We start from the raw sequence: 18,760 nt of genomic DNA on the forward strand, positions 1-18,760 counted from the left end.
AACCCTAGGTCCCATCCAGACCAGAACCGTCTCTCTAACCCTAGCCCTCAACATAACCCTAACCCTAGGTCCCATCCAGACCAGAACCGTCTCTCTAACCCTAGCCCTCAACATAACCCTAACCCTAGGTCCCATCCAGACCCGAACCGTCTCTCTAACCCTAGCCCTCAACATAACCCTAACCCTAGGTCCCATCCAGACCCGAACCGTCTCTCTAACCCTAGCCCTCAACATAACCCTAACCCTAGGTCCCATCCAGACCCGAACCGTCTCTCTAACCCTAGCCCTCAACATAACCCTAACCCTAGGTCCCATCCGCAACCGAACCGTCTCTCTAACCCTAGCCCTCAACATAACCCTAACCCTAGGTCCCATCCAGACCCGAACCGTCTGTCTAACCCTAGCCCTCAACATAACCCTAACCCTAGGTACCATCCAGACCCGAACCGTCTGTCTAACCCTAGCCCTCAACATAACCCTAACCCTAGGTACCATCCAGACCCGAACCGTCTCTCTAACCCTAGCCCTCAACATAACCCTAACCCTAGGTCCCATCCAGACCCGAACCGTCTGTCTAACCCTAGCCCTCAACATAACCCTAACCCTAGGTACCATCCAGACCCGAACCGTCTCTCTAACCCTAGCCCTCAACATAACCCTAACCCTAGGTCCCATCCAGACGCGAACCGTCTCTCTAACCCTAGCCCTCAACATAACCCTAACCCTAGGTCCCATCCAGACCCGAACCGTCTCTCTAACCCTAGCCATCAACATAACCCTAACCCTAGGGCCCATCCGCAACCGAACCGTCTCTCTAACCCTAGCCCTCAACATAACCCTAACCCTAGGTCCCATCCAGACTCGAACCGTCTCTCTAACCCTAGCCCTCAACATAACCCTAACCCTAGGTCCCATCCAGACCCGAACGGTCTCTCTAACCCTAGCCCTCAACATAACCCTAACCCTAGGTCCCATCCAGACCCGAACCGTCTCTCTAACCCTAGCCCTCAACATAACCCTAACCCTAGGTCCCATCCAGACCCGAACCGTCTCTCTAACCCTAGCCCTCAACATAACCCTAACCCTAGGTCCCATCCGCAACCGAACCGTCTCTCTAACCCTAGCCCTCAACATAACCCTAACCCTAGGTCCCATCCAGACTCGAACCGTCTCTCTAACCCTAGCCCTCAACATAACCCTAACCCTAGGTCCCATCCAGACCCGAACCGTCTCTCTAACCCTAGCCCTCAACATAACCCTAACCCTAGGTCCCAGCCGCAACCGAACCGTCTATCCAACCCTAGCCCTCAACATAACCCTAACCCTAGATCCCATCCAGACCCGAACCATCTCTCTAACCCCAGCCCTCAACATAACCCTAACCCTAGGTCCCATCCAGACCCGAACGGTCACTCTAACCCTAGCCCTCAACATAACCCTAACCCTAGGTCCCATCCAGACCCGAACCGTCTCTCTAACCCTAGCCCTCAACATAACCCTAACCCTAGGTCCCATCCAGACCCGAACCGTTTCTCCAACCCTAGCCCTCAACATAACCCTAACCCTAGGTCCCATCCGCAACCGAACCTTCTCTCTAACCCTAGCCCTCAACATAACCCTAACCCTAGGTCCCATCCAGACCCGAACCGTCTGTCTAACCCTAGCCCTCAACATAACCCTAACCCTAGGTACTATCCAGACCCGAACCGTCTGTCTAACCCTAGCCCTCAACATAACCCTAACCCTAGGTACCATCCAGACCCGAACCGTCTCTCTAACCCTAGCCCTCAACATAACCCTAACCCTAGGTCCATTCCAGACCCGAACCGTCTGTCTAACCCTAGCCCTCAACATAACCCTAACCCTAGGTACCATCCAGACCCGAACCGTCTCTCTAACCCTAGCCCTCAACATAACCCTAACCCTAGGTCCCATCCAGACACGAACCGTCTCTCTAACCCTAGCCCTCGACATAACCCTAACCCTAGGTCCCATCCAGACCCGAACCGTCTCTCTAACCCTAGCCATCAACATAACCCTAACCCTAGGTCCCATCCGCAACCGAGCCGTCTCTCTAACCCTAGCCCTCAACATAACCCTAACCCTAGGTCCCATCCAGACCCGAACCGTCTCTCTAACCCTAGCCCTCAACATAACCCTAACCCTAGGTCCCATCCGCAACCGAACCGTCTCTCTAACCCTAGCCCTCAAGATAACCCTAACCCTAGGTCCCATCCAGACCCGAAAAGTCTCTCTAACCCTAGCCCTCAACATAACCCTAACCCTAGGTCCCATTCAGACCCGAACCGTCTCTCTAACCCTAGCCCTCAACATAACCCTAACCCTAGGTCCCATCCAGACCCGAACCGTCTCTCTAACCCTAGCCCTCAACATAACCCTAACCCTAGGTCCCATCCGCAACCGAACCGTCTCTCTAACCATAGCCCTCAACATAACCCTAACCCTAGGTCCCATCCAGACCCGAACCGTCTCTCTAACCCTAGCCCTCAACATAACCCTAACCCTAGGTCCCATCCGCAACCGAACCGTCTCTCTAACCCTAGCCCTCAAGATAACCCTAACCCTAGATCCCATCCATACCCGAAACGTCTCTCTAACCCTAGCCCTCAACATAACCCTAACCCTAGGTCCCATCCAGACCCGAACCGTCTCTCTAACCCTAGCCCTCAACATAACCCTAACCCTAGGTCCCATCCAGACCCGAACCGTCTCTCTAACCCTAGCCCTCAACATAACCCTAACCCTAGGTCCCATCCAGACCCGAACCGTCTCTCTAACCCTAGCCCTCAACATAACCCTAACCCTAGGTCCGATACAGACCCGAACCGTCTCTCTAACCCTAGCCCTCAACATAACCTTAACCCTAGGTCCCATCCACAACCGAACCGTCTCTCTAACCCTAGCCCTCAACATAACCCTAACCCTAGGCCCATCCAGACCCGAACCGTCTCTCTAACCCTAGCACTCAACATAACCCTAACCCTAGGTCCCATCCAGACCCGAACCGTCTGTCTAACCCTAGCCCTCAACGTAACCCTAACCCTAGGTACCATCCATACCCGAACCGTCTCTCTAACCCTAGCCCTCAAATAACCCTAACCCTAGGTTCCATCCAGACCAGAACCGTCTCTCTAACCCTAGCCCTGAACATAACCCTAACCCTAGGTACCATCCAGACCCGAACCGTCTCTCTAACCCTAGCCCTCAACATAACCCTAACCCTAGGTCCCATCCAGACCCGAACCGTCTCTCTAACCATAGCCCTCAACATAACCCTAACACTAGGTCCCATCCAGACCCGAACCGTCTCTCTAACCCTAGCCCTCAACATAACCCTAACCCTAGGGCCCATCCGCAACCGAACCGTCTCTCTAACCCTAGCCCTCAACATAACCCTAAACCTAGGTCCCATCCAGACTCGAACCGTCTCTCTAACCCTAGCCCTCAACATAACCCTAACCCTAGGTCCCATCCAGACCAGAACCGTCTCTCTAACCCTAGACCTCAACATAACCCTAACCCTAGGTCCCATCCAGACCCGAACCGTCTCTCTAACCCTAGCCCTCAACATAACCCTAATCCTAGGTCCCATCCAGACCAGAACCGTCTCTCTAACCCTAGCCCTCAACATAACCCTAACCCTAGGTCCCATCCAGACCCGAACCGTCTCTCTAACCCTAGCCCTCAACATAACCCTTACCCTAGGTCCCATCCAGACCAGAACCGTCTCTCTAACCCTAGCCCTCAACATAACCCTAACCCTAGGTCCCATCCTCAACCGAACCGTCCCTCTAACCCTAGCCCTCAACATAACCCTAACCCTAGGTCCCATCCAGACCCGAACCGTCTCTCTAACCCTAGCCCTCAACATAACCCTAACCCTAGGTCCCATCCAGACCCGAACCGTCTCTCTAACCATAGCCCTCAACATAACCCAAACCCTAGGTCCCATCCAGACCCGAACCGTCTCTCTAACCCTAGCCCTCAACATAACCCTAACCCTAGGTCTCATCCAGACCCGAACCGTCTCTCTAACCCTAGCCCTCAACATAACCCTAAACCTAGGTCCCATCCAGACCCGAACCGTCTCTCTAACCCTAGCCCTCATCATAACCCTAACCCTAGGTCCCATCCAGACCCGAACCGTCTCTCTAACCCTAGCCCTCAACATAACCCTAACCCTAGGTCCCATCCAGACCCGAAACGTCTCTCTAACCCTAGCCCTCAACATAACCCTAACCCTAGGTCCCATCCAGACCTGAACCGTCTCTGTAACCCCAGCCCTCAACATAACCCTAACCCTAGGTCCCATCCAGACCCGAACCGTCTCTCTAACCCTAGCCCTCAACATAACCCTAACCCTAGGTCCCATCCAGACCCGAACCGTCTCTCTAACCCTAGCCCTCATCATAACCCTAACCCTAGGTCCCATCCAGACCCTAACCGTCTCTCTAACCCTAGCCCTCAACATAACCCTAACCCTAGGTCCCATCCAGACCCGAACCGTCTCTCTAACCCTAGCCCTCAACATAACCCTAACCCTAGGTCCCATCCAGACCCGAACCGTCTCTCTAACCCTAGCCCTCCACATAACCCTAACCCTAGGTCCCATCCAGACCCGAACCGTCTCTCTAACCCTAGCCCTCAACATAACCCTAACCCTAGGTCCCATCCAGACCCGAACCGTCTGTCTAACCCTAGCCCTCAACATAACCCTAACCCTAGGTACCATGCAGACCCGAACCGTCTCTCTAACCCTAGCCCTCAACATAACCCTAACCCTAGGTCCCATCCAGACCCGAACCGTCTCTCTAACCCTAGCCCTCAACATAACCCTAACCCTAGGTCCCATCCAGACCCGAACCGTCTCTCTAACCCTAGCCATCAACATAACCCTAACCCTAGGGCCCATCCGCAACCGAACCGTCTCTCTAACCCTAGCCCTCAACATAACCCTAACCCTAGGTCCCATCCAGACTCGAACCGTCTCTCTAACCCTAGCCCTCAACATAACCCTAACCCTAGGTCCCATCCAGACCAGAACCGTCTCTCTAACCCTAGCCCTCAACATAACCCTAACCCTAGGTCCCATCCAGACCAGAACCGTCTCTCTAACCCTAGCCCTCAACATAACCCTAACCCTAGGTCCCATCCAGACCCGAACCGTCTCTCTAACCCTAGCCCTCAACATAACCCTAACCCTAGGTCCCATCCAGACCCGAACCGTCTCTCTAACCCTAGCCCTCAACATAACCCTAACCCTAGGTCCCATCCAGACCCGAACCGTCTCTCTAACCCTAGCCCTCAACATAACCCTAACCCTAGGTCCCATCCGCAACCGAACCGTCTCTCTAACCCTAGCCCTCAACATAACCCTAACCCTAGGTCCCATCCAGACGCGAAACGTCTCTCTAACCCTAGCCCTCAACATAACCCTAACCCTAGGTCCCATCCAGACCCGAACCGTCTCTGTAACCCTAGCCCTCAACATAACCCTAACCCTAGGTCCCATCCAGACCCGAACCGTCTCTCTAACCCTAGCCCTCAACACAACCCTAACCCTAGGTCCCATCCGCAACCGAACCGTCTCTCTAACTCTAGCCCTCAACATAACCCTAACCCTAGGTCCCATCCAGACCCGAACCGTCTCTCTAACCCTAGCCCTCAACATAACCCTAACCCTAGGTCCCATCCGCAACCGAACCGTCTCTCTAACCCTAGCCCTCAAGATAACCCTAACCCTAGGTCCCATCCAGACCCGAACCGTCTCTCTAACCCTAGCCCTCAACATAACCCTAACCCTAGGTCCCATCCGCAACCGAACCGTCTCTCTAACCCTAGCCCTCAACATAACCCTAACCCTAGGTCCCATCCAGACCCGAACCGTCTCTCTAACCCTAGCCCTCAACATAACCCTAACCCTAGGTCCCATCCGCAACCGAACCGTCTCTCTAACCCTAGCCCTCAACATAACCCTAACCCTAGGTCCCATCCGGACCCGAACCGCCTCTCTAACCCTAGCCCTCAACATAACCCTAACCCTAGGTCCCATCCGCAACCGAACCGTCTCTCTAACCCTAGCCCTCAAGATAACCCTAACCCTAGGTCCCATCCAGACCCGAAAGTCTCTCTAAACCTAGCCCTCAACATAACCCTAACCCTAGGTCCCATCCAGACCCGAACCGTCTCTCTAACCCTAGCCCTCAACATAACCCTAACCCTAGGTCCCATCCAGACCCGAACCGTCTCTCTAACCCTAGCCCTCAACATAACCCTAACCCTAGGTCCCATCCGCAACCGAACCGTCTCTCTAACCCTAGCCCTCAACATAACCCTAACCCTAGGTCCCATCCAGACCCGAACCGTCTCTCTAACCCTAGCCCTCAACATAACCCTAACCCTAGGTCCCATCCGCAACCGAACCGTCTCTCTAACCCTAGCCCTCAAGATAACCCTAACCCTAGATCACATCCATACCCGAAACGTCTCTCTACCCCTAGCCCTCAACATAACCCTAACCCTAGGTCCCATCCAGACCCGAACCGTCTCTCTAACCCTAGCCCTCAACATAACCCTAACCCTAGGTCCCATCCAGACCCGAACCGTCTCTCTAACCCTAGCCCTCAACATAACCCTAACCCTAGGTCCCATCCAGACCCGAACCGTCTCTCTAACCTTAGCCCTCAACATACCCCTAACCCTAGGTCCCATACAGACCCGAACCGTCTCTCTAACCCTAGCCCTCAACATAACCTTAACCCTAGGTCCCATCCGCAACCGAACCGTCTCTCTAACCCTAGCCCTCAACATAACCCTAACCCTTGGCCCATCCAGACCCGAACCGTCTCTCTAACCCTAGCCCTCAACATAACCCTAACCCTAGGTCCCATCCAGACCCGAACCGTCTGTCTAACCCTAGCCCTCAACATAACCCTAACCCTAGGTACCATCCATACCCGAACCGTCTCTCGAACCCTAGCCCTCAAATAACCCTAACCCTAGGTTCCATCCAGACCAGAACCGTCTCTCTAACCCTAGCCCTCAACATAACCCTAACCCTAGGTCCCATCCAGACCCGAACCGTCTCTCTAACCCTAGCCCTCAACATAACCCTAACCCTAGGTCCCATCCAGACCCGAACCGTCTCTCTAACCCTAGCCCTCAACATAACCCTAACCCTAGGGCCCATCCGCAACCGAACGGTCTCTCTAACCCTAGCCCTCAACATAACCCTAAACCTAGGATCCATCCAGACTCGAACCGTCTCTCTAACCCTAGCCCTCAACATAACCCTAACCCTAGGTCCCATCCAGACCAGAACCGTCTCTCTAACCCTAGCCCTCAACATAACCCTAACCCTAGGTCCCATCCAGACCCGAACCGTCTCTCTAACCCTAGCCCTCAACATAACCCTAATCCTAGGTCCCATCCAGACCTGAACCGTCTCTCTAACCCTAGCCCTCAACATAACCCTAACCCTAGGTCCCATCCAGACCCGAACCGTCTCTCTAACCCTAGCCCTCAACATAACCCTAACACTAGGTCCCATCCAGACCAGAACCGTCTCTCTAACCCTAGCCCTCAACATAACCCTAACCCTAGGTCCCATCCGCAACCGAACCGTCCCTCTAACCCTAGCCCTCAACATAACCCTAACCCTAGGTCCCATCCAGACCCGAACCGTCTCTCTAACCCTAGCCCTCAACATAACCCTAACCCTAGGTCCCATCCAGACCCGAACCGTCTCTCTAACCCTAGCCCTCAACATAACCCTAACCCTAGGTCCCATCCGCAACCGAACCGTCCCTCTAACCCTAGCCCTCAACATAACCCTAACCCTAGGTCCCATCCAGACCCGAACCGTCTCTCTAACCCTAGCCCTCAACATAACCCTAACCCTAGGTCCCATCCAGACCCGAACCGTCTCTCTAACCCTAGCCCTCAACATAACCCTAACCCTAGGTCCCATCCGCAACCGAACCGTCTCTCTAACCCTAGCCCTCAAGATAACCCTAACCCTAGATCACATCCATACCCGAAACGTCTCTCTACCCCTAGCCCTCAACATAACCCTAACCCTAGGTCCCATCCAGACCCGAACCGTCTCTCTAACCCTAGCCCTCAACATAACCCTAACCCTAGGTCCCATCCAGACCCGAACCGTCTCTCTAACCCTAGCCCTCAACATAACCCTAACCCTAGGTCCCATCCAGACCCGAACCGTCTCTCTAACCCTAGCCCTCAACATACCCCTAACCCTAGGTCCCATACAGACCCGAACCGTCTCTCTAACCCTAGCCCTCAACATAACCTTAACCCTAGGTCCCATCCGCAACCGAACCGTCTCTCTAACCCTAGCCCTCAACATAACCCTAACCCTAGGCCCATCCAGACCCGAACCGTCTCTCTAACCCTAGCCCTCAACATAACCCTAACCCTAGGTCCCATCCAGACCCGAACCGTCTGTCTAACCCTAGCCCTCAACATAACCCTAACCCTAGGTACCATCCATACCCGAACCGTCTCTCTAACCCTAGCCCTCAAATAACCCTAACCCTAGGTTCCATCCAGACCAGAACCGTCTCTCTAACCCTAGCCCTCAACATAACCCTAACCCTAGGTCCCATCCAGACCCGAACCGTCTCTCTAACCCTAGCCCTCAACATAACCCTAACCCTAGGTCCCATCCAGACCCGAACCGTCTCTCTAACCCTAGCCCTCAACATAACCCTAACACTAGGTCCCATCCAGACCCGAACCGTCTCTCTAACCCTAGCCCTCAACATAACCCTAACCCTAGGGCCCATCCGCAACCGAACGGTCTCTCTAACCCTAGCCCTCAACATAACCCTAAACCTAGGATCCATCCAGACTCGAACCGTCTCTCTAACCCTAGCCCTCAACATAGCCCTAACCCTAGGTCCCATCCAGACCAGAACCGTCTCTCTAACCCTAGCCCTCAACATAACCCTAACCCTAGGTCCCATCCAGACCCGAACCGTCTCTCTAACCCTAGCCCTCAACATAACCCTAATCCTAGGTCCCATCCAGACCCGAACCGTCTCTCTAACCCTAGCCCTCAACATAACCCTAACCCTAGGTCCCATCCAGACCCGAACCGTCTCTCTAACCCTAGCCCTCAACATAACCCTAACACTAGGTCCCATCCAGACCAGAACCGTCTCTCTAACCCTAGCCCTCAACATAACCCTAACCCTAGGTCCCATCCGCAACCGAACCGTCCCTCTAACCCTAGCCCTCAACATAACCCTAACCCTAGGTCCCATCCGCAACCGAACCGTCCCTCTAACCCTAGCCCTCAACATAACCCTAACCCTAGGTCCCATCCAGACCCGAACCGTCTCTCTAACCCTAGCCCTCAACATAACCCTAACCCTAGGTCCCATCCGCAACCGAACCGTCCCTCTAACCCTAGCCCTCAACATAACCCTAACCCTAGGTCCCATCCAGACCCGAACAGTCTCTCTAACCCTAGCCCTCAACATAACCCTAACCCTAGGTCCCATCCAGACCCGAACCGTCTCTCTAACCCTAGCCCTCAACATAACCCTAAACCTAGGTCCCATCCAGACCCGAACCGTCTCTCTAACCCTAGCCCTCAACATAACCCTAACCCTAGGTCCCATCCAGACCCGAACCGTCTCTCTAACCCTAGCCCTCAACATAACCCTAACCCTAGGTCCCATCCAGACCTGAACCGTCTCTCTAACCCTAGCCCTCAACATAACCCAAACCCTAGGTCCCATCCAGACCCGAACCGTCTCTCTAACCCTAGCCCTCAACATAACCCTAACCCTAGGTCCCATCCAGACCTGAACCGTCTCTCTAACCCTAGCCCTCAACATAACCCTAAACCTAGGTCCCATCCAGACCCGAACCGTCTCTCTAACCCTAGCCCTCATCATAACCCTAACCCTAGGTCCCATCCAGACCCGAACCGTCTCTCTAACCCTAGCCCTCAACATAACCCTAACCCTAGGTCCCATCCAGACCAGAACCGTCTCTCTAACCCTAGCCCGCAACATAACCCTAACCCTAGGTCCCATCCAGACCCGAACCGTCTCTCTAACCCTAGCCCTCAACATAACCCTAATCCTAGGTCCCATCCAGACCAGAACCGTCTCTCTAACCCTAGCCCTCAACATAACCCTAACCCTAGGTCCCATCCAGACCCGAACCGTCTCTCTAACCCTAGCCCTCAACATAACCCTAACACTAGGTCCCATCCAGACGAGAACCGTCTCTCTAACCCTAGCCCTCAACATAACCCTAACCCTAGGTCCCATCCGCAACCGAACCGTCCCTCTAACCCTAGCCCTCAACATAACCCTAACCCTAGGTCCCATCCAGACCCGAACCGTCTCTCTAACCCTAGCCCTCAACATAACCCTAACCCTAGGTCCCATCCAGACCCGAACCGTCTCTCTAACCCTAGCCCTCAACATAACCCTAACCCTAGGTCCCATCCAGACCTGAACCGTCTCTCTAACCCTAGCCCTCAACATAACCCTAAACCTAGGTCCCATCCAGACCCGAACCGTCTCTCTAACCCTAGCCCTCATCATAACCCTAACCCTAGGTCCCATCCAGACCCGAACCGTCTCTCTAACCCTAGCCCTCAACATAACCCTAACCCTAGGTCCCATCCAGACCCGAACCATCTCTCTAACCCTAACCCTCAACATAACCCTAACCCTAGGTCCCATCCAGACCCGAACCGTCTCTGTAACCCCAGCCCTCAACATAACCCTAACCCTAGGTCCCATCCAGACCCGAACCGTCTCTCTAACCCTAGCCCTCAACATAACCCTAACCCTAGGTCCCATCCAGACCCGAACCGTCTCTATAACCCTAGCCCTCAACATAACCCTAACCCTAGGTCCCATCCAGACCCGAAGCGTCTCTCTAACCCTAGCCCTCAACATAACCCTAACCCTAGGTCCCATCCAGACCCGAACCGTCTCTCTAACCCTAGCCCTCATCATAACCCTAACCCTAGGTCCCATCCAGACCCGAACCGTCTCTCTAACCCTAGCCCTCAACATAACCCTAACCCTAGGTCCCATCCAGACCCGAACCGTCTCTCTAACCCTAGCCCTCAACATAACCCTAACCCTAGGTCCCATCCAGACCAGAACCGTCTCTCTAACCCTAGCCCTCCACATAACCCTAACCCTAGGTCCCATCCAGACCCGAACCGTCTCTCTAACCCTAGCCCTCAACATAACCCTAACCCTAGGTCCCATCCGCAACCGAACCGTCTCTCTAACCCTAGCCCTCAACATAACCCTAACCCTAGGTCCCATCCAGACCCGAACCGTCTCTCTAACCCTAGCCCTCAACATAACCCTAACCCTAGGTCCCATCCAGACCCGAACCGTCTCTCTAACTCTAGCCCTCAACATAACCCTAACCCTAGGTCCCATCCAGACCCGAACCGTCTCTCTAACCCTAGCCCTCAACATAACCCTAACCCTAGGTCCCAGCCGCAACTGAACCGTCTCTCTAACCCTAGCCCTCAACATAACCCTAACCCTAGGTCCCATCCAGACCCGAACCGTCTCTCCAACCCTAGCCCTCAACATAACCCTAACCCTAGATCCCATCCAGACCCGAACCATCTCTCTAACCCCAGCCCTCAATATAACCCTAACCCTAGGTCCCATCCAGACCCGAACCGTCTCTCTAACCCTAGCCCTCAACATAACCCTAACCCTAGGTCCCATCCAGACCCGAACCGGCTCTCTAACCCTAGCCCTCAACATAACCCTAACCCTAGGTCCCATCCAGACCCGAACCGTTTCTCCAACCCTAGCCCTCAACATAACCCTAACCCTAGGTCCCATCCGCAACCGAACCGTCTCTCTAACCCTAGCCCTCAACATAACCCTAACCCTAGGTCCCATCCAGACCCGAACCGTCTGTCTAACCCTAGCCCTCAACATAACCCTAACCCTAGGTACCTTCCAGACCATAACCGTCTGTCTAACCCTAGCCCTCAACATAACCCTAACCCTAGGTACCATCCAGACCCGAACCGTCTCTCTAACCCTAGCCCTCAACATAACCCTAACCCTAGGTCCCATTCAGACCCGAACCGTCTGTCTAACCCTAGCCCTCAACATAACCCTAACCCTAGGTACCATCCAGACCCGAACCGTCTCTCTAACCCTAGTCCTCAACATAACCCTAACCCTAGGTCCCATCCAGACCCGAACCGTCTCTCTAACCCTAGCCCTCAACATAACCCTAACCCTAGGTCCCATCCAGACCCGAACCGTCTCTCTAACCCTAGCCCTCAACATAACCCTAACCCTAGGGCCCATCCGCAACCGAACCGTCTCTCTAACCCTAGCCCTCAACATAACCCTAACCCTAGGTCCCATCCAGACTCGAACTGTCTCTCTAACCCTAGCCCTCAACATAACCCTAACCCTAGGTCCCATCCAGACCAGAACCGTCTCTCTAACCCTAGCCCTCAACATAACCCTAACCCTAGGTCCCATCCAGACCCGAACCGTCTTTCTAACCCTAGCCCTCAACATAACCCTAACCCTAGGTCCCATCCAGACCCGAACCGTCTCTCTAACCCTAGCCCTCAACATAACCCTAACCCTAGGACCCATCCGCAACCGAACCGTCCCTCTAACCCTAGCCCTCAACATAACCCTAACCCTAGGTCCCATCCAGACCCGAACCGTCTCTCTAACCCTAGCCCTCAACATAACCCTAACCCTAGGTCCCATCCAGACCCGAACCGTCTCTCTAACCCTAGCCCTCAACATAACCCTAAACCTAGGTCCCATCCAGACCCGAACCGTCTCTCTAACCCTAGCCCTCATCATAACCCTAACCCTAGGTCCCATCCAGACCCGAACCGTCTCTCTAACCCTAGCCCTCAACATAACCCTAACCCTAGGTCCCATCCAGACCCGAACCGTCTCTCTAACCCTAGCCCTCAACATAACCCTAACCCTAGGTCCCATCCAGACCCGAACCGTCTCTGTAACCCCAGCCCTCAACATAACCCTAACCCTAGGTCCCATCCAGACCCGAACCGTCTCTCTAACCCTAGCCCTCAACATAACCCTAACCCTAGGTCCCATCCAGACCCGAACCGTCTCTATAACCCTAGCCCTCAACATAACCCTAACCCTAGGTCCCATCCAGACCCGAACCGTCTCTCTAACCCTAGCCCTCAACATAACCCTAACCCTAGGTCCCATCCAGACCCGAACCGTCTCTCTAACCCTAGCCCTCATCATAACCCTAACCCTAGGTCCCATCCAGACCCGAACCGTCTCTGTAACCCTAGCCCTCAACATAACCCTAACCCTAGGTCCCATCCATACCCGAACCGTCTCTCTAACCCTAGCCCTCAAATAACCCTAACCCTAGGTTCCATCCAGACCAGAACCGTCTCTCTAACCCTAGCCCTCAACATAACCCTAACTCTAGGTCCCATCCAGACCCGAACCGTCTCTCTAAACCTAGCCCTCAACATAACCCTAAGCCTTGGTCCCATCCAGACCCGAACCGTTTCTCTAACCCTAGCCCTCAACATAACCCTAACCCTAGGTCCCATCCAGACCCGAACCGTCTCTCTAACCCTAGCCCTCAACATAACCCTAACCCTAGGTCCCATCCAGACCCGAACCGTCTCTCTAACCCTAGCCCTCAACATAACCCTAACCCTAGATCCCATCCAGACCCGAACCGTCTCTCTAAACCTAGCCCTCAACATAACCCTAACCCTAGGTCCCATCCAGACCCGAACCGTCTCTCTAACCCTAGCCCTCAACATAACCCTAACCCTAGGTCCCATCCAGACCAGAACCGTCTCTCTAACCCTAGCCCTCAACATAACCCTAACCCTAGGTCCCATCCGCAACCGAACCGTCTCTCTAACCCTAGCCCTCAACATAACCCTAACCCTAGATTCCATCCAGACCCGAACCGTCTCTCTAAACCTAGCCCTCAACATAACCCTAACCCTAGGTCCCATCCAGACCCGAACCGTCTCTCTAACCCTAGCCCTCAACATAACCCTAACCCTAGGTCCCATCCAGACCCGAACCGTCTCTCTAACCCTAGCCCTCAACATAACCCTAACCCTAGGTCCCATCCGCAACCGAACCGTCTCTCTAACCCTAGCCCTCAACATAACCCTAACCCTAGGTCCCATCCAGACCCGAACCGTCTCTCTAACCCTAGCCCTCAACATAACCCTAACCCTAGGTCCCATCCAGACCCGAACCGTCTCTCTAACCCTAGCCCTCAACATAACCCTAACCCTAGGTCCCATCCGCAACTGAACCGTCTCTCTAACCCTAGCCCTCAACATAACCCTAACCCTAGGTCGCATCCAGACCCGAACCGTCTCTCTAACCCTAGCCCTTAACATAACCCTAACCCTAGGTCCCATTGAGACCCGAACCGTCTGTCTAACCCTAGCCCTCAACATAACCCTAACCCTAGGTCCCATCCAGACCCGAACCGTCTATCTAACCCTAGCCCTCTACATAACCCTAACCCTAGGTCTCATCCAGACCCGAACCGTCTCTCTAACCCTAGCCCTCAACATAACCCTAACCCTAGGTCCCATCCGCAACTGAACCGTCTCTCTAACCCTAGCCCTCAACATAACCCTAACCCTAGGTCCCATCCAGACCCGAACCTTCTCTCTAACCCTAGCCCTCAACATAACCCTAACGCTAGGTTCCATCCAGACCCGAACCGTCTCTCTAACCCTAGCCCTCAACATAACCGTAACCCTGGGTCCAATCCGCAACCGAACCGTCTCTCTAACCCTAGACCTCAACATAACCCTAACCCTGGGTCCCATCCAGACCCGAACCGTCTCTCTAACCCTAGCCCTCAATATAACCCTATCCCTGGGCCCATCCGCAACCGAACCGTCTCTCTAACCCTAGCCCTCAACATAACGCTAACCCTAGGTCCCATCCAGACCCGAACCGTCTCTCTAACCCTAGCCCTCAACATAACCCTAACCCTAGGTCCCATCCAGACCCGAACCGTCTCTATAACCCCAGCCCTCAACATAACCCTAACCCTAGCTCCCATCCAGACCCGAACCGTGTCTCTAACCCTAGCCCTCAACATAACCCTAACCCTAGGTCCCATCCAGACCCGAACTGTTTCTCTAACCCTAGCCCTCAACGTAACCCTAACGCTAGGTCCCATCCAGACCCGAACCGTCTCTCTAACCCTAGCCCTCAACATAACCCTAACCCTAGGTCCCATCCAGACCCGAACCGTGTCTCTAACCCTAGCCCTCAACATAACCCTAACCCTAGGTCCCATCCAGACCCGAACCGTCTCTCTAACCCTAGCCCTCAACATAACCCTAACCCTAGGTCCCATCCAGACCCGAACCGTCTCTCTAACCCTAACCCTCAACATAACCCTAACCCTAGGTCCCATCCAGACCCGAACCGTCTCTCCAAACCTAGCCCTCAACATAACCCTAACCCTAGGTCCCATCCGCAACCGAACCGTCTCTCTAACCCTAGCACTCAACATAACCCTAACCCTAGGTCCCATCCAGACCCGAACCGTCTCTCTAACCCTTGCCCTCAACATAACCCTAATCCTAGGACCCATCCAGACCCGAACCGTCTCTCTAACCGTAGCCCTCAACATAACCCTAACCCTAGGGCCCATCCAGACCCGAACCGTCTCTCTAACCCTAGCCCTCAACATAACCCTAACCCTAGGTCCCATCCAGACCCGAACCGTCTCTCTAACCCTAGCCCTCAACATAACCCTAACCCTAGGTCCCATCCAGACCCCAACCGTCTCTCTAACCCTAGCCCTCAACATAACCCTAACCCTAGGTCCCATCCAGACCTGAACCGTCTCTATAACCCTAGCCCTCAACATAACCCTAACCCTAGGTCCCATCCAGACCCGAACCGTCTCTCTAACCCTAGCCCTCAACATAACCCTAACCCTAGGTCCCATCCAGACCCGAACCGTCTCTCTAACCCTAGCCCTCAACATAACCCTAACCCTAGGTCCCATCCAGACCCGAACCGTCTCTCTAAACCTAGCCCTCAACATAACCCTAACCCTAGGTCCCATCCAGACCCGAACCGTCTCTCTAACCCTAGCCCTCAACATAACCCTTACCCTAGGTCCCATCCAGACCCGAACTGTCTCTCTAACCCTAGCCCTCAACATAACCCTAACCCTAGGTCCCATCCGCAACCGAACCGTCTCTCTAACCCTAGCCCTCAACATAACCCTAACCCTAGGTCCCATCCAGACCCGAACCGTCTCTCTAACCCTAGCCCTCATCATAACCCTAACCCTAGGTCCCATCCAGACCCGAACCGTCTCTCTAACCCTAGCCCTCAACATAACCCTAACCCTAGGTCCCATCCGAACCCGAACCGTCTCTCTAACCCTAGCCCTCAACATAACCCTAACCTTAGGTCCCATCCAGACCCGAACCGTCTCTCTAACCCTACCCCTCAACATAACCCTAATCCTAGGTCCCATCCAGACCCGAACCGTCTCTCTAACCCTAGCCCTCAACATAACCCTAACCCTAGGTCCCATTCGATCCCGAACCGTCTCTCTAACCGTAGCCCTCAACATAACGCTAACCCTAGGTCCCATCCGAACCCGAACCGTCTCTCTAACCCTAGCCCTCAACATAACCCTAACCCTAGGTCCCATCCAGACCAGAACCGTCTCTCTAACTCTAGCATTCTACATAACCCTAACCCTAGGTCCCGTTCAGACCAATCCTAGCCGTCAACATAACCCTAACCCTAGGTCCCATGTGAACCCGAACCGTCTCTCTAACCCTAGCCCTCAACATAACCCTAACCATAGGTCCCATCGGAACCCGAACCTTCTCTCTATCCATAGCCCTCAACGTAATCCTAACCCTAGGTCCCATCCACACTCGTACCGTCACTCTAACCCTAGCCCTCAACATAACCCTAACCCTAGGTCCCATCCAGACCCGAACCGTCTCTCTAACCCTAGCCCTCAACATAACGCTAACCCTAGGTCCCATTCGAACCCAAACCGTCTCTCTAACCCTAGCCCTCAACATAACCCTAACCCTAGGTCCCATCTAGTCCCGAACCGTCTCTCTAACCCTTGGCCTCAACATAACCCTAACCCTAGGTCCCATCAGAACCCGAACCGTCTCTCTAACCCTAGCCCTCAACGTAACCCTAAGCCTAGGTCTAATCCTTACACTAACTATCTCTCTAATCCTAGCTCTCAACATAACCCTAACCCTAGGTCTAACCCTAACCCTAACCATCTCTGAAACCTAGCCTATAACTTAACCCTAACCCTAGGTCTAATCCTAACCCTAATCATCCTGTTAACCCCAGCCCTCAACATAAGCCTAACACTAAGCCTAATACTACCCCTAACCATCTCTGTAACCCTGTCCCTCAACTTAACCCCAACCCTAGGTCTCATCGTAACCCTACGCATCTCTCTATCCCTAGCCCTCAACATAACCCTAACCCTAGGTCGACTCCTAACCCTAACCATATCCCTAACCTTAACCCTCAACCTAAGCCTTACTCTAGGTGTAATCCTAACTCTAACCGTCTGCCTCATCCTAACCCTCATCTTAACCCTTACCCTAGATCTAGTCCTAACCCAGGGCAACCATCTTCCGTTCCTTCTTCGTCATGAAAAACCTATCTACGTTTTACATGAGCTCATCACTTTTCCAGTCTCCCAGAGCAGCACATTTGGAATACATTTGGAATGATCACTTAAACAGCCTTCGTGTCCAGGGAATGGGTCGACCTGCAGAGATGTGCCTTCTCCACATGCCCTAATTTTTCTTTTGCTTCTATTTTTCTTTGCAGGGTGAAATGGGTCCAAAGGGTGAGCCTGGGTTAGCTGGACACCGAGGTCCCACAGGAAGACCCGGAAAGCGAGGCAAGCAGGTAAGGATCCCAGGGCTAATCACACCCCTGCAGTCAGACTTCCTCACCTTGCGGTGGCGCTGTGGAGAGGCCGGACGGTGGGGTCAATAGGAGATATTCCATATACCCAGCCTTCAGTTTCCTCGGGTCCCCTGGGCAGAAGCTGCACCGCTTTCAGGAGCCCTGGCTACTCTAGGTTAGCCGTAGTTTGAGTAGATGGGATAGGATGCTGTGTTCCAACTGCTTCCAAGGCGAGGAGCAGGAGCAGATCTTTGGTTCATAAGAACATGTCTATTTTTTTTTTTTTATTTTTTTAAAAAATATATCTTTATTGATTTCAGAGAGAGGAAAGGAGATGGAGAGATATAGAAAATCAATGATGAGAGAGTCACTGATTGAGCCCAGAACCCGGGCATGTGCCCTGACAGGGAATGGAACCCCGATCGCCTGGATCCGAGGTCGACCCTCAACCGCTGAGCCCCGCCCCGCCGGGTAGAACATGTCTATCTTAACCAAAGCAACTGGGTCGTTTGCCCAGAAAACCTGCTTTTTACCTCATTGCCCCAGACACAAATGCAGTTTTAGAAAACAGCCCAGATATTTCCCTGCTGTTGGAGGGTCTTCTAGGTCTCAATAATAGGGTCCCAGTTTGTAAGTGGCCCTCTTTATTGGCACTGTTAAGGGTTCAGGGAAATTTTTTGTTCTGAACTGCCCCCCCCCCCCCATCAGCAGGCTTTTATGCAATGAGAGAGCAAGGAAAGAGGAACATACAGTTGACTTGGCAAGCT

General features: G+C 53.7%; 1 protein-coding gene across 3 annotated transcripts in view; it reads left to right on the plus strand.

The window, feature by feature from the left end:
- Positions 1-18,760, plus strand: part of COLQ (collagen like tail subunit of asymmetric acetylcholinesterase) — a 501,022-nt gene that overhangs the window by 473,234 nt on the left and 9,028 nt on the right. For all 3 annotated transcript variants that reach the window (XM_087824614.1, XM_087824615.1, XM_087824616.1), the window contains one exon: positions 17,913-17,993. In XM_087824614.1, coding sequence (XP_087680740.1) covers positions 17,913-17,993 — 81 coding nt within the window. The remainder of the gene's footprint in view (positions 1-17,912; positions 17,994-18,760) is intronic.

This window comes from Miniopterus natalensis, chromosome 15 (assembly GCF_054644295.1).
Source record: "Miniopterus natalensis isolate mMinNat1 chromosome 15, mMinNat1.hap1, whole genome shotgun sequence".
Classification (NCBI taxonomy): Eukaryota; Metazoa; Chordata; class Mammalia; order Chiroptera; family Miniopteridae; genus Miniopterus; species Miniopterus natalensis.